Genomic DNA, 21,313 nt, shown 5'->3' with positions numbered 1-21,313 from the left:
TGGTGAAGATGCCGACGACCGCTCGGTTCAAAGCCTCCCTTGACCTCAAGTGGCCTGAACTCTTTACATGAACACCACCCTGTACTTAACTCCATGGCCTTGCTATTTGCTTTTGAGCCAAATTAACTAACTAACTAACTAACTACCTAAGGTAATATTTTGGGAGTTTTTTTTACTGCTGACGGTCCAGGACGGCTTGTTAATGTTGAGGGACTTTTAGTTAGGAGTTCAACATGAATCCATTTTTCTTTTTTGTGTTGTACATTGGCGTGACAAATAACATTCAGTCAAAGATAAGTTTTTATATATAACTATACTTTTGCAAAAAGTGCATGTGAAATAGTAAAAGGTTCACAAACGTGATTGTTTCATAACTAGTGAAAATAAGTTGGTCGGTAGTTGGCTGGAGAATAAGCCAGTTGGCATTGATGGTTAAAGGTTCATATTATGTGATTCGTGCTAGAACAGAAGAGAGTAAGGAATGTGCCAACTCCACATGAAAAACAACATTTGAGCGAGGTCGTTGCCAGTGTCGCTAGACTGGCTCCTGTGCAGGTGGCACATAAAAACACCATTTGAGCATGGCCGTTGCCAGTACCGCCTGACTGGCCCTTGTGCCGGTGGCACGTAAAAGCACCCACTACACTCTCAGAGTGGTTGGTGTTAGGAAGGGCATCCAGCTGTAGAAACTCTGCCAGATCAGATTGGAGCCTGGTGCAGCTATCTGGCTCACCAGTCCTCGGTCAAACCATGGAAAGCAGACGTTAAACGATGATTATGATATACCGTCTCTTCACAAGCTAAAATGTAGAGGTATCCTCCTAGATTCTTAGGCGTTTCATGCAGATGCATAAAATTTTATGAGTATGTATGTCTTATACATAAATACACAAACACATTGTTTCATACATATATATTCATGCAAACTCACCACTGCACACAAAAAGGAAGAAATAGAATGTGTGTCTGCAGGGGAGAGAAAGAGAGAGAGAGAATATGTGAAGGAGATGGATAGGTACACATGCACAATCACACACATGAACATATAGACAAAGACCTATATATATAAATGCTTGTACCCAAAGGTGTGGCCTAGTGGTTAGAGCAGCGGACTCGCGGTCGAGGGATCGCGGGTTCGAATCTCAGACCAGGTGATGTGTGTGTTTATGAGCGAAACACCTAAGCTCCACATAGCTCCGGCAGATGGTTATGACGAACATCTTCTGACTCTTTCCTCCTGCATCTTGCAGCTCACCTGCGACAGGCCGGCATCCCATCCAGGTGGGGAACCTATACGCCAAGAAACCGGCCCTTATGAGCCAAGCATAGCTCAAGAAGGAACAAACAAAACAAAAAAAGGTGTGGCCATATATTTGCACCAATAATGACACATGTAGCATATCAAACATCTAATGAAGAATCTATTTTGATTGATTACAAAAATATCTCAAGATGTTCAAACATTTTAATGACAACAGATTTATTTTTCATCAAAATTCACAGTGTATATATCTATATTCTCTTGATATACATATAACTATATGTAGAAGAATCAGTAGTTCAGTTCATCTTTATAATTTAATGTCACACACACAGAAATAAAATAAAGAAACTCAGAGTAGGCAATAGCTGGAATTTGAATAATATAAGCAAAGAAAGTACAATTAACCCTTTACTGTTCACATTATTCTACCAAAATTAAGGTTTTTTCATCCACATTGCCTTGAACTAATCAGGCATTACCTTGTAGCTTTGAGATTTTGATGAGGTAGCTGTTAATTTTTTAAATGATATTGTAGGGTTGGTGTGAGAGACCAGATCTGGCCATTTTGAACATAAAACAGGCAGAATACTTATGGCCGGTTTAAATACCATACAAGAGAAATTCTTCATTTATTGAGAACCTAAATGTTCACAATGATACACCTGCTGTAGTACATGTTTTGTTAAATGAATCTTTTGACGGAATGTTTTGCTGAAAATATATGAACTCTCTATAGTTAACTGACTTGTTCTAGAGATTGATTTACCACAGATACAGCTATATAGTGATATCGCTATTATCCTGTGTGAGTACGTTTGTGTCTGGTTAACTTACCACTTTCAGAGAATGATTTGCCACAGGTGTCACAATGATACGGTTTCTCACCTGTATGACTTCGTTTGTGTTCAGTTAGGTGATGACCTTGAGAGAACGATTTACCACAGATATCACACTGATATGGCTTCTCTCCAGTGTGAATACGGATGTGAATAGTTAAATCACCACTTCGAAAGAATGATTTCCCACAGATATTACAGCAATATGGTTTCTCTCCTGTATGAATACGTTTATGTTCAGTCAGGTGCTGATTTCGAGAAAAAAATTTACCACAGATATCACAGTGAAATGGATTCTCTCCCGTGTGAATACGCATGTGAATAGTTAATTCACGACTTTTAGAGAACGAGTTGCTACAGATATCACAGTGATATGGTGTCTCTCCTGTGTGAATACGTTTGTGATTAGTTAAGGTTCCACTCTGAGAGAATGATTTACCACAGATATCACAATGATATGGTTTCTCTCCTGTATGAACATGTTTGTGGCTAGTTAAGTTACTGCTTCCAGAGAATGATTTACCACAAATATCACAACAATATGGTTTCTCTCCTGTATGAATATGTTTGTGTCCAGTTAAATGATGAGATTCAGTGAATGATTTACCACAGATATCACAGTGATATGGTTTCTCTCCTGTGTGAATACGTTTGTGTTTAGTTAACTTACAACTTTCAGTGAATGATTTACCACAAACATCACAGTGATATGGTTTCTCTCCAGTGTGAATATGTCTGTGTGACGTTAATTCACCGTTTTGAGAGAATGACCTACCACAGATATCACAGTGATACGGCTTTTCTCCTGTATGAATACGTATGTGTGTTGTTAATTTACGACTTACAGAGAATGATTTCCCACAGACATCACAGTGATATGGCTTCTCTCCTGTATGACTCCGTTTGTGTTCAGTTAAGTGGTGATTTTCAGAAAACGATTTACCACAGATATCACACCGATATGGTTTCTCTCCTGTATGAATACGCTTGTGTCTAGTTAAGTTATGATTATGAGAGAATGATTTACCACAGATATCACAATTATACGGCTTCTCTCCTGTATGAGTGTATTTGTGTGTTATTAATGTACGACTGTTAGAAAATGATTTCCCACAGATATCACAGTGGTGTGATGTTTTCCCTTGCTCCTTATTCATGTCACTAGGCAAATCAATACTTTTGTGTTTTATATTTAAACTTATTCACACAACATCCAGCTTCCATTGTTTATGTTTTCTCATGACATTATAGAGATATTTATCTTCTTTACATTTCTATATTTTATTGCTATTAAATATTTCTATTACTATGATTTTTGTGTCAATATCTTGAACAAGTCGTAAAGTCCTTTTTAATTCAAATGGAAAGTCATCTTGTTCGCATTCCAGACAGACAATAAAAGAATTATTGCTGTCAATCTCAGTTTACAAAATATATAAACCTGTAATTGGTCGTAGATTTATATAAGAAGAGTTATATCTTTCCTGTCAAACACTTTTTTTTAGTCTTCAAAAGATGATAAACATTGATGAGGTATCTGATGTATAAAATTCTTTGGTGCCAATGTCTGAAATAATAAAGAAACAACAGAATAAGATAAAGGGAGGACTTAGAATACAACAAAAGAAATTTTAGTATATTACATATAGAAAGAAGCTGTAGAAATAAACATTTATCTGAACAACTGAACTGTAGTCTACCTCTTTTCAAGATATATATTATAATCATCATCATCGTTTAACGTCCGTTCTCCATGCTAGCACAGGTTGGACGATTCAACCGGGGATCTGGGAAGCTAGAAGGCTGCACCAGGCTCCAGTCTGATCTGGCAGTGTTTCTACAGGTGGATGCCCTTCCTAATGCCAACCACTTCATGAGTGTAGTGGGTGCTTCTTACGTGCCACCTCCACAGGTGCTAGGCGAGGCTGGCAACAGCCATAATCAGATCGGTGCATTTTACATGCCACCGGCACGGAAGCCGGTCGAGGCGGCACTGGCATCGGCCACGATTCGGATGGTGCTTTTTACGTGCCACTGGCACGGAAGCCAGTCAAGGCGGTGCTGGCATCGGCCACGATTCGGATAGCGCTTTTTATGTGCCACCGGCACGGAAGCCAGTCTAGACGGCGCTGGCATCGGCCACCTTAATATAGTGTAGATAAATAAATGTACGTATAGAATAGGATTTGGTGAGTTGTGAAGAACTATGAAGTCTGAAGTTCAATTCCACTGAGTGGCATCTTGGACATGTCTTCCACTATAGTCCCAGGTCAACACAAGTCTTGTGAATGAATTTCCACAAAGACAATTTTCTGCGTGGAAACCTGTTGTATATATATTTCTTTACTGCCCACAAGGGGCTAAACATAGAGGGGACAAACAAGGACAGACAAAGGGATTGAGTCGATTACATCGACCCCAGTGCGTAACTGGTACTTAATTTATCGACCCTGAAAGGATGAAAGGCAAAGTCGACCTCGGAGGAATTTGAACTCAGAACATAACGGCAGACGAAATACGGCTACGCATTTCGCCCGGCGTGCTAACGTTTCTGCCAGCTTTATATATCTGTATTAACACACACACTTACACATAGTGTGACAATATGACATGTGGGAAGAATGCTGGCAAGTCATGCAACATGAGTGAAACATCAATAATAGAAAACATGAAGTAAAGCAAATAAAATGGGATGAAATTATGTCTAAAAAAATGGGCATTTATAAACAACCAAAATACTGCCTATACTCTCTCTTTACTCTTTTACTTGTTTCAGTCATTTGACTGCGGCCATGCTGGAGCACCGCCTTTAGTCGAGCAAATCGAGCCCGGGACTTATTCTTTGTAAGCCCAGTACTTATTCTATCAGTCTCTTTTGCCGAACCGCTAGGTGACGGGGACATAAACACACCAGCATCGGTTGTCAAGCAATGCTAGGGGGACAAACACACACACATACACATATATACGACAGGCTTCTTTCAGTTTCCGTCTACCAAATCCACTCACAAGGCTTTGGTCGGCCCGGGGCTATAGCAGAAGACACTTGCCCAAAATACCACGCAGTGGGACTGAACCCGGAACCATGTGGTTGGTAAACAAGCTACTTACTACGCAGCCACTCCTGCGCCTATATATATATATAGTTGAAATTTACAGAAAACCAAATGACAAAGACAGGTGTAGGAACAACAAGCAAGTATATTAGTTTGATGCACAGGAAAGGGAGAAGGTATTTTAGGTTTGAGCCCATGCTCTTCAACAGTAAGGAATAAGAGAAAATAAACGGGCGCAGGAGTGGCTGTGTGGTAAGTAGCTTCCGGGTTCAGTCCCACTGCATGGCATCTTGGGCAAGTGTCTTCTACTATAGCCTCAGGCCGACCAGAGCCTTGTGAGTGGATTTGGTAGAAGGAAACTGAAAGCCCGTCGTATATATATATGTATATATATACATATATATATATATATATAAATATATGCGAGTGTGTGTTTGTCCCCCTAGCATTGTTTGACAACCGATGCTGGTGTGTTTATGTCCCCGTCACTTAGCGGTTCGGCAAAAGAGACCGATAGAATAAGTACTGGGCTTACAAAAAGAATAAGTCCCGGGGTCGAGCTGCTCGATTAAAGGCGGTGCTCCAGCATGGCCGCAGTCAAATGACTGAAACAAGTAAAAGAGTAAAGAGAGTGAGAAAAAAAAAAAACTTTCTGAAAAACCGAGTATTTTTAAATAAAATTTCCGGCGATCCTTCGGTATAGGTACCGTAAGTGGCTTTGTTTACATTTCTGAAGATAACAACAGAAACCCTTTTCTCCCACCCCTAACCCTAACCCTAAACCCCCTATATCTATAAAAAAAAACAAACACTTTGTTGAAATGTATCCGGTACTTCCGGTACCTATACCGAAAGATCGCCCCTCGATTTTGCGTGAATTATCACCAATCCTTATTTATTTTCTTTCAACACCATTCAATTCCGATAAAATCGCAATCTACACCATCTGAGAGGTACGTGATGACGGTTCGATCTTAAAATATTTAGTTGTCACACCCTGTACATTTACGTCTAAATCTGTTTGATCATTGATTTTTAGACAAAATGTGGAGAATATAATTTAATATGTAACAAGCAACATCAAAAGATTTTATATTACTTTCACTAAAATATCTGTATTATTTTGTCTTACCTGTTATGCTACAAAAATCTGTGTTTCTTGTGAAATTTCTCAGGAATTACACAAAAAGATTACTTTCTGACGCCATTCAACACCTTTCATAAAGGAAATTATAAAAATAGACTCGGAAAGAGGTGGCGAAACGTACTCATTTTTGCTTATATTCTCCGAGAAAAAATACATAAGTATTATTTCTAAAAAAAACAAACACTTTACTTGAACTATGCAAAACGTCATACTGGAATTGTTTAAATTTTAATTGGGCCTAACTTCGGTATAGGTACTGGAAGTACCTGATACATTTCAAGAGTGTATTATATATATATATATATATATATATATATATATATATGGGGGGTTAGGGGTGGGAGAAAAGGGTTTCTGTTGTCTTCAGAAATGTAAACAAAGCCAATTACGGTACCTATACTGAAGGATCGCCTTTAATTGAAATCAAAACAATAATGTAAAGTATACTAGCCATCAATATGGCTAACCACTAAGGGCATATTAAATATGTAACCATCGCTGTATATACTCTTTTACTTGTTTCAGTCATTTGACTGCGGCCATGCTGGAGCACCGCCTTTAGTGAGCAAATCGACCCCGGGACTTATTCTTTGTAAGCCCAGTACTTATTCTATCAGTCTCTATAGTGAAGTATATATATTTTTTACTACCCACAAGGGGCTAAACATGGAGGGGACAAACAAGGACAGACAAAGGGATTAAGTCGATTACATCGACCCAGTACGAAACTGGTACTTTATTTATCGAGCCCGAGAGGATGAAAGGCAAAGTCGACCTCGGCGGAATTTGAACTCAGAACGTAGCGGCAGACGAAATACGGCTACGCATATCACCCTGCTCGCCGCCCTATATAGTGAAGTATAATCTCTCTATATATAAACGGCAGTTTGTCTGTCTGTGTGTCTGTCAGGTTGTACCCTCACCCTGACCACGGCTTTCAATCGATTCTGATGAAACTTGGCACACACATAGCCCAATGTCATAATTCAAAACTAACGCAGCGAAAATTTTGAAAAGTTCCCCCAGTTCTGAAAAAAATTGATAAATTCGACATGCGGTCGAGAATCTAAGCTTTTTATATGCAACACATTTTCTGTTGTAGTTTTCACAACTTGCAATCGATTTTCATCAAACTCATGGTGAAGCTTAATGTTACCCTAAGAAACTTAATTCTGACATTAGTTTTCCATGCAATACCTTACCATCAGAAAAAATCGATAAAATCATGCCATTTGGGAAATCGTGTTCAAATTCAAGATGGCATATTTTCGACAATATCTTTCACAAATTGGCAGGAATTTTTTTTTAAATTCACAGCGAGCATCATGTCTGCTCCAAGAAGCTATATGGCCCTTTTTATTCCAATAAGATACTTTATTACTGGAAAAAATCGGTTAATTAAATCATATGTGGCACACATAGCAAACCGATTTGTGTATTAAACACAAACCACTGACACTCTAGGGGACGCAAATCGACCTTTTTATCGCCCAAAGGGACAGCTAGGAACATCGTATACACAAAAGTATTCGAGTGAAGAGAAGACATTGCAACCTACACATGCGCCTTCGTTCCCTAGAGGGAAAGGACTAGATTGGGATTAGTTGTTGCCTACTAGGGGCTCTTACATACCCGGGCAATGCTGCTAGTGATGAATAAATGACAATGTAACTAAAAGCTGAAAATTGTACATTTATTTAAAGTAGGTAAACAAAGACTGCAGAAACTATTTCCCCTGCAAATTCAGCGTATTTCTTATTACAAAGCACAATATCTTTGCCAGGAAGTTCTGAAGTCTACACTTTAACGAATGATGGGACCCCATAAGAGTATTACATTTAAATGCAATTCTTTGTTAGATCTTTACGTATATTTGCCATTTAAACGTGGCTAACCCCTAAGGGTGGATGCTACTGTAGTTTGTAGCCCCAGGAGGACACATCCTCCAGCTGGCTTTAGACACACTTTCTGTGCCTTATCAGTGTTTGCAAAGGGAAGCCATCATTCCCATCTTCAACTCATGATACACACGGACAGGAAGGATGGCTTCCCTTTGCAAATAGTGATAAGGCACAGAAAGTGTCTATAGCCAGCTGGAGGAGGTGCCCTCCTGGGGCTACAAACTACAGTAGCATCCACCCTCAGGGGTTAGCCATATTTAAATGGCAAATATACGTCACAATGTGTTGTAGTTACCGTTTATAACTCGCTCCGAGATTTATTATTGTTTGTTAGATCTGTTCCAACGAAATTGCATTTTCGGACGTTACCAAGACTTAGTTTTAATCTAGGTTAATCCTTGGCGACACGTATGGGTATGTTTATTCCAATAAAGATATCTATTTCATAGAGTTGCTGAAGCATGGAACAAACTGCCGGCATCAGTTGTTAGTTGTTGGAGCATTGCATCCTTCAAAACTTCCATGCTTTCTGAGATTCGCCAACACTACACCTGATTTTCTCCCCTCCATACACACGCAAGCATGTATCTGAATCATACATTGTTCACTTTCTAGACATTTGTACATTACTGCATGTACTTTATATGCACTTTCTGACAAGTTGTGGTGCACCTGAGCACTGTATACAATAATTTCATTATATATTTTATTATATATATTATATATTTTATTATATATTTTATTATATATTTTATTATATATTATATATCAACCTATCTAATGATTCTGTAACAAGACTTCCATTATGTCAAAAATGACCGGGGACTTTTCCTTATTTTCTTGTTATAATTTTATGTTTTTCCCATTTCTACGTCCTGTACTCACGTATATTTATTTATATATGCATGTATATATACATGTAGATGTAGGTACGTACATATATGTTTGTATGTATGCATATATTTTAATTATTACATTATATATATATATATATATGTACCGGAGTAAACACATAAATGTGAAACAAGGTGGAAAAAAGAGTACTCAAATACCAGTGGTAGAGTAATATGCTTTATTTAAAGCACAGAAAATTCAACAAAACTTGTTACTCTGAGTTTCACGTGAAACTCAGAGTAACAGGTTTTGTTGAATTTTCTGCTGCTTTAAATAAAGCATATTACTCTACCACTGGTATTTGAGTACTCTTTTTTCCACCTTGTTTCACATTTATGTGTTTACTCCGGTACATATATATATATATATATATCATCATCATCATCATCATTTATTTAAAGCAACAGAAAATGCTGTTTTTATTTCGCAATTTGTGAAATTTGCATTTTCTTGTGATCGCACGTATGCTGTTGTCTGCGATTTTTATCACGGACAGGAAGTTGGAACAAAAAGCAAATGTGAAGATTTGAGTTAAACTTGGGACATCTGCTACAGAGATACAGAGCATGCTTTGGCAAGCATATGGTGACAAGGCAATGGATTGAATGCAATGTTTCAAGTGGCAGAGGCATTTATTAAAAGTGGAAGGCGCAGGAGTGGCTGTGTGGTAAGTAGCTTGCTAACCAACCACATGGTTCCGGGTTCAGTCCCACTGCGTGGCATCTTGGGCAAGTGTCTTCTGCTATAGCCCCGGGTCGACCAATGCCTTGTGAGTGGATTTGGTAGACGGAAACTGAAAGAAGCCTGTCATATATATGTATGTATATATATATATATGTGTGTGTGTTTGTGTGTCTGTGTTTGTCCCCCTAGCATTGCTTGACAACCGATGCTGGTGTGTTTATATATGTATATATATGCAAGTGTGTGTTTGTGTTTGTCCCCCTAGCATTGCTTGACAACTGATGCTGGTGTGTTTACATCCCCGTCACTTAGCGGTTCGGCAAAAGAGACCGATAGAATAAGTACTGGGCTTACAAAAAAGAATAAGTCCCGGGGTCGATTTGCCTGACTAAAGGCGGTGCTCCAGCATGACCGCAGTCAAATGACTGAAACAAGTAAAAGAGTAAAAAAGAGTAAAGAGGGAATGTCCCTGGAAGACCTGCCATAAGCTGCACCCCAAGAAATGTGGAGGAAATTCATCAGCTTGTGTATGAGGATTATCAGATGTCTATTGGTCAGTCGAATGCGTTCCTGCAGGCAATCCTAACATCTGGATTCTTCATGAAGACAATGCAACACATGAACAACATTGTATGGCCTCTACAAACCCTTTTCGCCAGATTTAGCACCTACGAAATTCCATCTCCTCCCCCGAGATGAAAACGCATCTGAAAGGTCGCTGTTTTAACATCTTTGTCAAGATCCAGAGTGAATCACCGAAGGTTCTTGACTCGCTTGCGGAAAACAGCTTCCAGACAGGATTCCAAAAGTGGCAGGAATGCTGCGACAGGTGTATTGCTGTCCAAGGTGACTATTTCAAAGGAGATGATGTTAAAAACACTCAGGTAGTACTCTTTACTCTTTTACTTGTTTCAGTCATTTGACTGCGGCCATGCTGGAGCACCGCCTTTAGTCGAGCAACTCGACCCCGGGACTTATTCTTTGTAAGCCCAGTACTTATTCTATCGGTCTCTTTTGCCGAACTGCTAAGTGACGGGGACATAAACACACCAGCATCGGTTGTCAAGCAATGCTAGGGGGACAAACACAAACATACACGCACACACACACATATACATATATATATATACACATATATACGACGGGCTTCTTTCAGTTTCCGTCTACCAAATCCACTCACAAGGCTTTGGTCGGCCCGAGGCTATAGTAGAAGACACTTGCCCAAGGTGCCACGCAGTGGGACTGAACCCGGAACCATGTGGTTGGTAAACAAGCTACTTACCACACAGCCACTCCTGCACCAGTTATCCTGGTAGATAACTTATCTTTTTTACTAAACATAACTAGTCATGCAACGTTTCGATACCATCTTGTATGAGACTATAGGATGCTGTCAAAGACTTTCTCCATGTTGACATATACAGAATACCTCAGAAGGCAGTAGAATGAATTTGGACAATAAAGGCAAATAAAAATATATTAAATACCAAAAAAGATAAATTCCCGATTTATTGACACTATCATTGATGACTTGGAGTTTCACACAGATACAGTCACTGTAGAATATGAATACCAACATATTTTGATAAGCGAATCCTTCAGGAGAATGATTTGCCAGACATCACACTCATATGGTTTCTGACTTGTTCAAGAGAAAGATTTACTAAAGATCATCATCATCGTTTAACGTCCGCTTTCCATGCTAGCATGGGTTGGACGTATGACTGAGGGCTGGCGAACCAGATGGCTGCACCAGGCTCCAATCTTGATCCGGCAGAGTTTCTACAGCTGGATGCCCTTCCTAACACCAACCACTCCGAGAGTGTAGTGGGTGCTTTTACGTGCCACCAGCATGGGGCTAGTCAGGCGGCACTGGCAACGACCTCGCTCAAATCTTTTACACATGCCACCAGCACAGGTGCCAGTAAGGCGATGCTGGTAACGATACCACTCGGATGGTGATTTTTACGTGCCATCGGCACAAAGGCCGGATAGCCGCTCTGGCAACAATCAGAGCAGCTATCTGGCCTCCGTGCCATCACACTGATATGGCTTCTCTCTTGTGTGAAAATAACCACTTACAGAGAATGTGTTTAGTTAAATAAGCTTCCAGAGAAAAGACTTACCACAGATATCACACTGATATGGTTACTCCCCTGTGTGAATATGTTTGTGATTAATTAAGGAACTTAATACAGAGAAGTATTTACCACAGATATCACACTGATAAGGTCTTCATCCTGTGTGAACACGTATGTGAATAGTTAAATCTCGATTTCGAAGGAATGATTTGCCACAGATATCACAGCGATATGGTTTCTCTCCTGTGTGAATATTACTCTTTTACTTGTTTCAGTCATTTGACTGCGGCCATGCTGGAGCACCGCCTTTTAGTCGAGCAAATCGACCCCGGGACTTATTCTTTGTAAGCCCAGTACTTATTCTATCGGTCTCTTTTGCCGAACCGCTAATTGACGGGGACGTAAACACACCAGCATCGGTTGTCAAGCAATGCTAGGGGGACAAACACAGACACACAAACATATACACACACACTTATATATATATACATATATACGACAGGCTTCTTTCAGTTTCCGTCTACCAAATCCACTTGCCCAAGGTGCCACGCAGTGGGACTGAACCCGGAACCATGTGGTTGGTTAGCAAGCTACCTACCAGACAGCCACTCCTACGCCTATATGTTTGTGATTAATTAAGGAACTTAATACAGAGAAGTATTTACCATAGATATCACACTGATAAGGTCTCTATTCTGTGTGAACACGTATGTGAATAGTTAAATCTCGATTTCGAAGGAATGATTTGCCACAGATATCACAGCGATATGGTTTCTCTCCTGTATGAATCTGTTTGTGGTCGGTCAGGTTGTGATTTCGAGAAAATGATTTACCACAGATATCACAACAATATGGTCTCTCACCTGTATGACTGTATTTGTGGACAGTCAAACCATCGGTTCGAGGAAATGATTTGCCACAGATATCACAACAATATGGTTTCTCTCCTGTGTGAATACGCTTGTGTGTAGTTAAATTGCCCCTTAAAGAGAATGATTTGCCACAGATATCACAACTATATGGTTTCTCACCTGTGTGAATAAGTTTGTGCGTTTTTAACCTACTATTTACAGAGAATGCTTTCCCACAAATATCACAGTGATATGGTTTTTCTCCTGTATGACTTTGTTCGTGTACAGTCAAATGTTCATTTTGTGAGAATGATTTACCACAAATATCACAATGATATGGCTTTTCTCCTGTATGAATACGTTTGTGTACAGTTAAGCGAGGGTTACAAGAGAATGATTTACCGCAGATATCACACTGGTATGGTTTCTGCCCAGTGTGGATATACATGTGAACAGTTAATTCACCATTCTGAGAGAATGATTTACCACAGATATCACAGTGATATGGTTTCTCTCCTGTATGAATATGCCTGTGTGAGAACAATTCCCCATTCTGACAGAATGATTTTCCACAGATATCACACTGATAAGGTCTCTCACCTGTGTGGATACGTTCCTGTCTAGTTAACTTACGGAAAACCGTGGAAGGAAAAGAAATAAATATTAGCAGCTGAAAGAAATTTTTTATGCAAGTATAGCGACAGAGTGTGTAAAATGTATAGAAATTTGAGTTAAAAGCCAGAAAAGAAAGTTAGATTTGCAAGAAAGGAAGTAGTTTACGTACATGTTCGAAATGTGAAGTGTTTTAGTTGTTTAATCAAATATTTGCGTAAAGTGTATAGAAACGTAAATTGAAAAAGAAAATGAATTGAAATTTTTAAGTTGTCCGAAATGGAACCAGGGTAAATGAGTGGAACTGATGTATTATAATGAATAGTCCTTCTTGAACTGAAAACCAGTGGTGTAGCATATAAGACCATAAGGGATCTTCTTCTAGCCAAAATGGATGACCAGTCTGAATGGCTCACCCGTCTCACACACACACACACACGTTAGCTTACAATGTCTGTCAACAATTGACACTGTTGTATATATTAGCATGTCTATGTGTCTAAAGAGGAAGTGGGAGTAATAGGCAGAGTAAAGGCTTCAAAGTGAAAGAGTGAAATGTTAAAATATTGAGTTTTCTCGAATTTTGTCTTAATTGGGGGTGAAATTGAAAGAAATTTTGTATGGCATGACCGAATGGAAGTACTTGTAAAAATCATAGGTAAACTGTAATTGAAGAAATTGTGTGAGGAGTAAATCGTTATGTATTTGTTTCTGTTTGCTGTTTTTTTTTTTTTGAGTAGTGTTGTAAAGTACACTTGCAAAGAGAAAGTAGGAGAAATTAGGGTGATAGCATGAGTGAAGCAGTTCGCTCTGTTTTTGTGTGTGTGTGTGCTGTAGCACACACTAAGAAAAGCACTTCACTCACACACCACAATGTGAGTTTTCTCGAAATTTTGCTTAATTGGGGGTGAAATTTGAAAAACTGGACCTGGCACGACCTGATGTATTCTACTCTTAAAAATGCTAGGTAAATTGTAATTGAAGAAATCTTATATTGTAGATTTCTATAAGAGACAAAGGGAGGCAGATAAAATCTGCCTTTTATAATAAGAGATTCTACTCTTAAAAATGCTAGGTAAATTGTAATTGAAGAAATCCTATATTGTAGATTTCTATAAGAGACAAAGGGAGGCAGATAAAATCTGCCTTTTATAATAAGAGATAAAAATAATAATGGAATTTCTGTATATTTCCGTTTTAGAACTTTTCGTTTTCCCCAGTGCTGGGAAATTCAACAGTCCCAGTTGAATGACACCATGAAATATATAGCGAAGCACATATAATAAAGTTTTTGAGAAATATAAATAAGTACTTTTGCCAGCAGTGATTTCATTGATTGAATCTATAAGACTAGTATATGTAGCCTTCTCTATATTTAGTGAAGTACAGTGATGAACGAATCACGATTGTTTATTTCAATAAAGATATCTAGGATCTTTTTGGTTTGAACGGCAGTTTTTAACATAATTTCTAGGTAACTAAAAAATTTTAAACTTCGTATACTGGTAGAATGTGTTTATAAAACATCTTTTTCTCTTGGTTTTATTGAGAAAATTCTATAGTTTGTAAGATATTTGTTGTTGTTTTTTCTTCAATTTCTGCAATTTCAACCAATCACTGACGTCTATTGAGGTAAAAAACAAACATTCTGTGCCGTATGAATATGTCCCTCGTTTAAGAAACAGATTGGGTTTATTTACATTTGTGAAGAAAAAAAGATACCCTTCCCCTAACCAACCCTAAAACAGATTGAAATGCAATGGATCGATACTAGGGTCATAATTATGGGTGACAATTTCATATGACACCACTAGAAAAAACTACCGTTCAAACCGAAAAGATCCAATATCTATCTCATACCAACCTATCTAATACTTCTAACGAGGAGACTTCCATCATGTCAAAAATTAATGACAAATCCCTCGTTTATCACGTGTAGAGTGTCACCTTTCACTATGACAACCACCGGTTTCCTTGGGAAGGATCTAACAGAATTTAATTTAAACAAGGCAGTGAGCTGGCAGAAACGTTAGCACGCCAGGCGAAATGCTTAGCAGTATTTCGTCAGCCACTACGTTCTGGACGTGGCCAGCTGGAGAGATATCCAGGCTCCAATTGTCTGTATTGACTTCGTTTCTATGGTTGGATGCCCTTCCTAATGCCAACCACTTCACAGTGTGCGATGGGGGCTTTTTACATGATACTGGCACAGCTGCTCTATATGTGGGATCAGCACAGGTGTTTTCTATGAGATACTGACACTATACAAAAAATATCATACCAGATTTATGAAAATACATTTGCATAACATTTACGTATTTACTTGTTTCAGTCATTTGACTGCAGCCATGCTGGAGCACTGCCTTTAGTCAAGCAAATCGATCGCATGACTTATTCTTTGTAAACCTAGTATTTATTCTATCGGTCTCTTTTGCCGAACTGCTAAGTTACGGGGACGTAGACACACCAGCATCGGTTGTCAAGTGATGTTGTGGGGACAAACACAGACACACAAACATATATACACATACATATATATACATATACGACGGGCTTCTTTCAGTTTCCATCTACCAAATCCACTCACAAGACATTGGTCGGCCCGGAGCTATAGCAGAAGACACTTGCCCAAGATGCCACGCAGTGGGACTGAACCTGGAACCATGTGGTTGGTTAGCAAGCTACTTACCACACAGCCACTCCTGCGCCTTTTTTTCTCTCAAAATGGATGAAGATTTAGATATATTCAGCGATCACAAAGCTATTTTTCATTTCACGATCTGGAAAGCTTTGGGGATGAATTAGACATGTGTAGTTCAGATTCTGACAACTTTTCAGAAGATGACAGAGAAGATAATCAATTGCTTGTCTGATTCAAAGAGAAAGCAGATACATGTGTGATGTCTGCAAGATAACTTTGTGTGTAACTCCTTGTTTTAAATATCATTGTAAATAAACTATCACATTTTTTAAAAAATATTCCTTTGATTTAAAAGCAATATATCTTATAAAAAAATCGAAGATAGTAAAGTTATATGTATTTTTTCAATGTTTGAGTTAACTCATTTAAATCCAAATGAGCAAAAGTACATTTTAATTACTATAATAAAAAATAAAGGAAACAAGATAAAAAAAAACCTTTTATTGTAATTAACACAGTGTATATAATTAAAAAAGGAAATAAAAAAATATGTTCCCCTTAAAGAGAAATGAAACACCATATCAAAATAATTGATCCATTAACCCTTTAGTGTTTAAACCGGCCATATCCGGCCCAAATATTCTACATGTTTTATATTCAAATTGGCCATATCCAGCCTCTCACACCTAACCTACAGTGACATTCTAAAAATAAACAATCATATCATTGAAACCTTAAAGCTATGACATAATGCATGATTAATTCAAAACAATTTGAGTGAAAAAGTATTACATTTAATAGAGAAATTTGAACACCAAAGGGTTAAGGGATTAAATTACTCATTCTAGAGAAAGATTTATCACAGGGAAGCTATCACATTGATATGGAATCTCCCCTGTGTGAATGTATGTGTAGTTATGTAACTGTTTTGAGAGAATGATTTCCCTCAACTATGAATATATTTGTCTGGTTAAGTGACTTCCTGCAGAGAATGATTGACCACATATATCATCGTGATTTGGCTACTATCCTGTGTGAACGAGTTTGTGCTTGATTAACTGACCACTTTGGGGGAATGATTTGCCACAAATATCGCAGTGATAAGGTTTATCACCTGTGTGAATACGTATGTGCATTGTTAAGTTCCAACTTTCAGAGAATGATTTGCCACAGGTGTCACAATGATATGGTTTCTCACCTGTATGACTTCGTTTGTGTTTAGTTAGGTGATAACTTCGAGCGAATGATTTGCCACAGATATCACACTGATATGGTTTCTCTCCTGTATGAATACGTTTGTGTTTAATTAAGTTGCTACTTCCAGCGAATGATTTACCACAGATGTCACAGTGATACGGCTTCTCTCCTGTATGCATGTGCTTGTGTGTCTTTAAGTTACCACTTCCAGGGAATGATTTACCACAGATATCACAACAATATGATATCTCTCCTCTATGAATTTGTTTGTGTTTCACCAAGTAACTTTTTACAGAGAATGATTTGCCGCAGATATCACACTGGTATGGTTTATGTTTCTCACTTGTATGACCTTGTTTGAGTTGAATAAAGCTGCTACCTGCAGAGAAGGGTTTACCAGAAATGTCACAATATGGTTTCATTCCTGTATGAATACGTTTGTGACGAGTTAGGGTACCCCTCTGAGAGAATGATTTGCCACAAATATTACAGCAAAATGGTTTCTCTCCTGTGTGAATATGCTTATGAGAAATCAATCCACCATTTTCAGAGAATGATTCACCACAGATATCACACTGATATGGTTTCTCTCCTGTGTGAATACGTTTGTGCCTAGATAAGTTAGAATTTTGTAAGAATGATCTGCCACAGATATCACAGTGATAAGTCTCCTCACCTGTATGACTTCGTCTGTGTTCAGTTAGGCGATGACCTTGAGAAAATGATTTACCACAAATGTCACAATGATACGGTTTCTCTCCTGTATGATTAAGTTTGTGTCTAGTTAAGCTACTATTTGTAGAGAAGCATTTGTCACATATATCACAGCGATATGGCTTCTCTCCTGTATGACTACGTTTGTGTATTGTTAAGCTAACAGTTCCAAAGAATGATTTGCCACAGATATCACAATGATATGATTTCTCTCTTGTATGAATATATTTGTGGTACATTAATTTACGACTTTCAGAGAATAATTTCCCACAAATATCACAATGGTGTGATGTTTTCCCTTTCTCTTTGTTCATGTTGCTATGCAAATCTATACTTTTAAACTGTAGTTTATATTTAAACTTCTTCATACATTATTCAACTTCTAGTGTTTATCTTCTCTCGACACTATAGAGCAGTGGCTTTCAATCAGGGTTCCGCCAGTACAGTCCAGGGGTTCCGCAAGAAGTTACAAAACTGCTAAAATCGGCAGCAATTTTTAATTCTCCTGTGTAGATATGTGTGCATAAAACTATTAAATTATTGCACAGGGGTTCCTCGAGCCAGTGGAATGTTTCCTTGGGGTTCCACTCCAGCAAAAATATTGAAAAGCACTGGTCTAACTAGTGTCTAACTGACTGTGTCTAACTCAGTGGTTTTCAACCAGGGTTCTGCCAGTACAGTGCAGGGGTTCCGCAAGAAGTTACAAAACTAAAATCGGCAGTAATTTTTAATTCTCCTGTGCAGATATGTGTGCATAAGACTATTAAATTATTGCACAGGGGTTCCTCGAGCCAGTGGAATGTTTGCTTGGGGTTCCGCTCCAGCAAAAAGTTTGAAAAGCACTGCTATAGAGATGTGTATCTTCTTTACATTTCTATATTTCATTCCTATTAAATATTTCTACTACTGTGATTTTTGCCAATATCTGGATTGATTTGTAAACCTTGTTTTTATTCAAATGCAACGTCATCTTGTTCACATTCCAGACAGTCAACAAAACAATAATTGCTATCAATCCCAGTTTATATCATTTGCCATAGATTTATATGAGGAGAGTTATATCTTTCCTGTATATGATTTCCCTTGGGTCTTTAAACAATAATTAAAATGTATGATGTATCTGATGTATACAATTTTTGGTGCCAATGTCTGAAATATTAGAGAAACAACAGCATAAGATACAGAAGATACTAAAGATAAAACAGTACAAATTTTAGTATATTTCTTATAGTGATAAACTATGGAAATAAACATTCGTCTAAACAAGTGGACTGTATCCCACTCTTTTGAAGGTGTATATTATGATACTCAAGAGAAATAAATACACGTGCCGGTGGCACATAAAAAGCACCATCCGAACGTGGCCGTTGCCAGCGCCGCCTTGGCTGGCTTCCGTGCCGGTGGCACGTTAAAAGCTCCAACCGATCGTGGGCGATGCCGGACCCCCCACCCTGGCACCTGTGCAGGTGGCACGTAAAAAGCACCCACTACACCCGCGGAGTGGTTGGCGTTAGGAAGGGCATCCAGCTGTAGAAACTCTGCCAGATCAGACTGGAGCCTGGTGCAGCCTTCTGGCTTCCCAGACCCCGGTCGAACCGTCCAACCCATGCCAGCATGGACGTTAAACGATGATGATGAATAGGTATGGAAGTGTGGTGAATACACTTGCTTTCTAACTATGTAATCTCAGGTTCAGTTCCATTGTGTAGTACCTTAGGCATATGTTTTCTACTATAATCCCAGGTCAAGCAAAGTTTTGTGAGTGAATTTCAACAGAGATGACATTTGTATTGAAGCCTATTGCATACATTTAAAAGTGTTTAGTTACGTGGAAATTAATTTTAAAAACTGCCGGTCAAACCGAAAAGATCCATAGTATTTTCTACAAATCTGTTTCTGATAGTGTAGATTAATTACGACTGTGTGATGTGAAGACAAAATTTGGAGAGAAGTCGGATAATTCACAAATCTCGATTTTGTTTCCCCCACGTTTATGAATTTACCGGGGCCCTAATTTTTCGCCCACCCATCAAATACCAAGAAAATCAAAAGCTATTTACTTGTTGAACGTTTTATTTTAAAATACCGGCGATCTTTCGTCTCTAGTAGACCTTTCCGTCGATTTCCGTAAAAAATTTTTTTTTTTTTACATATGGGCTTGCGGGAACTTTTGAAGTAATATACATACATATACACATACACCGAGTAAAAAATGTCAGTTATCTCTTTCTTTCACACATTACTGTCTCTTCACACACACTAACAGAAGCACTTCACTTACACAACATACTGTCTGTCTCCCACACCCCATCAAACACACACACACACATGTACACCAATGCTTGCCATGCACGGTAACTTCAAAAGAACTTCCCTCGTCATACAATCGCTTTCTCTTAGTCTCTCATTACTTCAAAAGTTCCCGCAAGCCCATATGTAAAAAAAAAAAATTTTTTTACGGAAATCGACGGAAAGGTCTACTAGAGATGAAAGATTGCCAAAATACCCAGTTATCACACGTGTAGTTACGTCTAAATCTATTTATTCATTTATCCATACACACAGGCGTACGCACGTACATACATACATACATGCATGGATACATACATACATGCACACATACATACACACAGGCATACATACATACATATATATAACGAACTAACTGTTACTTTCTCAGATGCAGCATGGATTTTTGTCAGTGAACAGGTCGCAGTCTTAAAGTGACGAAAATATTTTGACAAATTAAACTTAAATATTGAAGTGAATCGAACGGCTTTTGTGTGTTTCTTAAATGGCTTATAAACACCTTCCACGCTGCAATTATTTATTCATTGAAATCATACAAAGTGGTTGAGAATAGAATCAATATCAATGTGTGTATAGCAACATCAAAATATTTTACATTATTCATGTCCAAATATTTTACTAAAATATCTGTATTATTATATCTTACCTGCTCTGCTACATAAATATGTGTTTCTAGAGAAATATTTTGAAATTACACCAACAGGTTCTTGACGCTATTGAAATTGAAATGAACTTGCACAACAGGATATTATAAAAATAGACTCGGAAGCCGAAATAACAAAATGTACTTAGAGCCTGTATATAAGCTCATAGAAATATAGATAGCTGTTATGTCTAAATAAAAATTAACTTCTAATATACAGAATCATTTTTCAAATGTATTGAAACTTTAAAAATAATTATTTCAAATAAAAACAATAACGTAAATCTGTAAATTTCTCCACCTACAAAGCCTGATAGATTTATTAACAAAATAATTTGATCTGAATATGTTTCTAAAGAAAAATGAAGATGGATCTAGCTTTAAACCCTTTAGTGTTCGAATTATTCTGCCAAAATTAATCCTTTTTTATCCACATTGTTTTGAACTAATCATGCATTATCTTGTAGCGATGAGATTTTGAT

General features: G+C 38.1%; 2 protein-coding genes across 4 annotated transcripts; both read right to left on the bottom strand.

Annotated features, from left to right (window-relative positions):
• Window positions 1–1,461: 1,461 nt before the first annotated feature.
• Window positions 1,462–20,906, bottom strand: LOC115226602 (zinc finger protein 2 homolog). 3 transcript variants are annotated; one of them, XM_036515431.1, is made up of 3 exons: window positions 6,289–6,405; window positions 2,708–3,667; window positions 1,463–2,623 (listed from the first exon to the last, which is right to left on the bottom strand). In XM_036515431.1, the coding sequence occupies exons 2-3, from the start codon at window positions 3,255–3,257 to the stop codon at window positions 2,061–2,063; spliced, it is 1,113 nt and encodes a 370-aa protein (XP_036371324.1). In that variant the 5' UTR covers window positions 3,258–3,667; window positions 6,289–6,405; the 3' UTR covers window positions 1,463–2,060. The 3 variants fall into 3 exon arrangements, with proteins under 3 accessions (XP_036371323.1, XP_036371322.1, XP_036371324.1); XM_036515430.1 differs by lacking the exon at window positions 6,289–6,405 and adding an exon at window positions 20,835–20,906 and having other exon boundaries at window positions 1,462–3,667; XM_036515429.1 differs by having other exon boundaries at window positions 1,462–3,667.
• Window positions 11,842–18,848, bottom strand: LOC115226420 (zinc finger protein 239-like). Its single transcript, XM_036515155.1, has 6 exons — window positions 18,786–18,848; window positions 17,367–17,625; window positions 15,583–15,587; window positions 13,027–13,342; window positions 12,487–12,942; window positions 11,842–11,950 (listed from the first exon to the last, which is right to left on the bottom strand). The coding sequence occupies exons 1-5, from the start codon at window positions 18,846–18,848 to the stop codon at window positions 12,554–12,556; spliced, it is 1,032 nt and encodes a 343-aa protein (XP_036371048.1). The 3' UTR covers window positions 11,842–11,950; window positions 12,487–12,553.
• Window positions 20,907–21,313: the final 407 nt, after the last annotated feature.

This window comes from Octopus sinensis, linkage group LG30 (assembly GCF_006345805.1).
Source record: "Octopus sinensis linkage group LG30, ASM634580v1, whole genome shotgun sequence".
NCBI lineage: Eukaryota > Metazoa > Mollusca > Cephalopoda > Octopoda > Octopodidae > Octopus > Octopus sinensis.
Note: the sequence above shows the minus strand (reverse complement) of the source record. Positions and strands in the feature narration are given on the sequence as shown.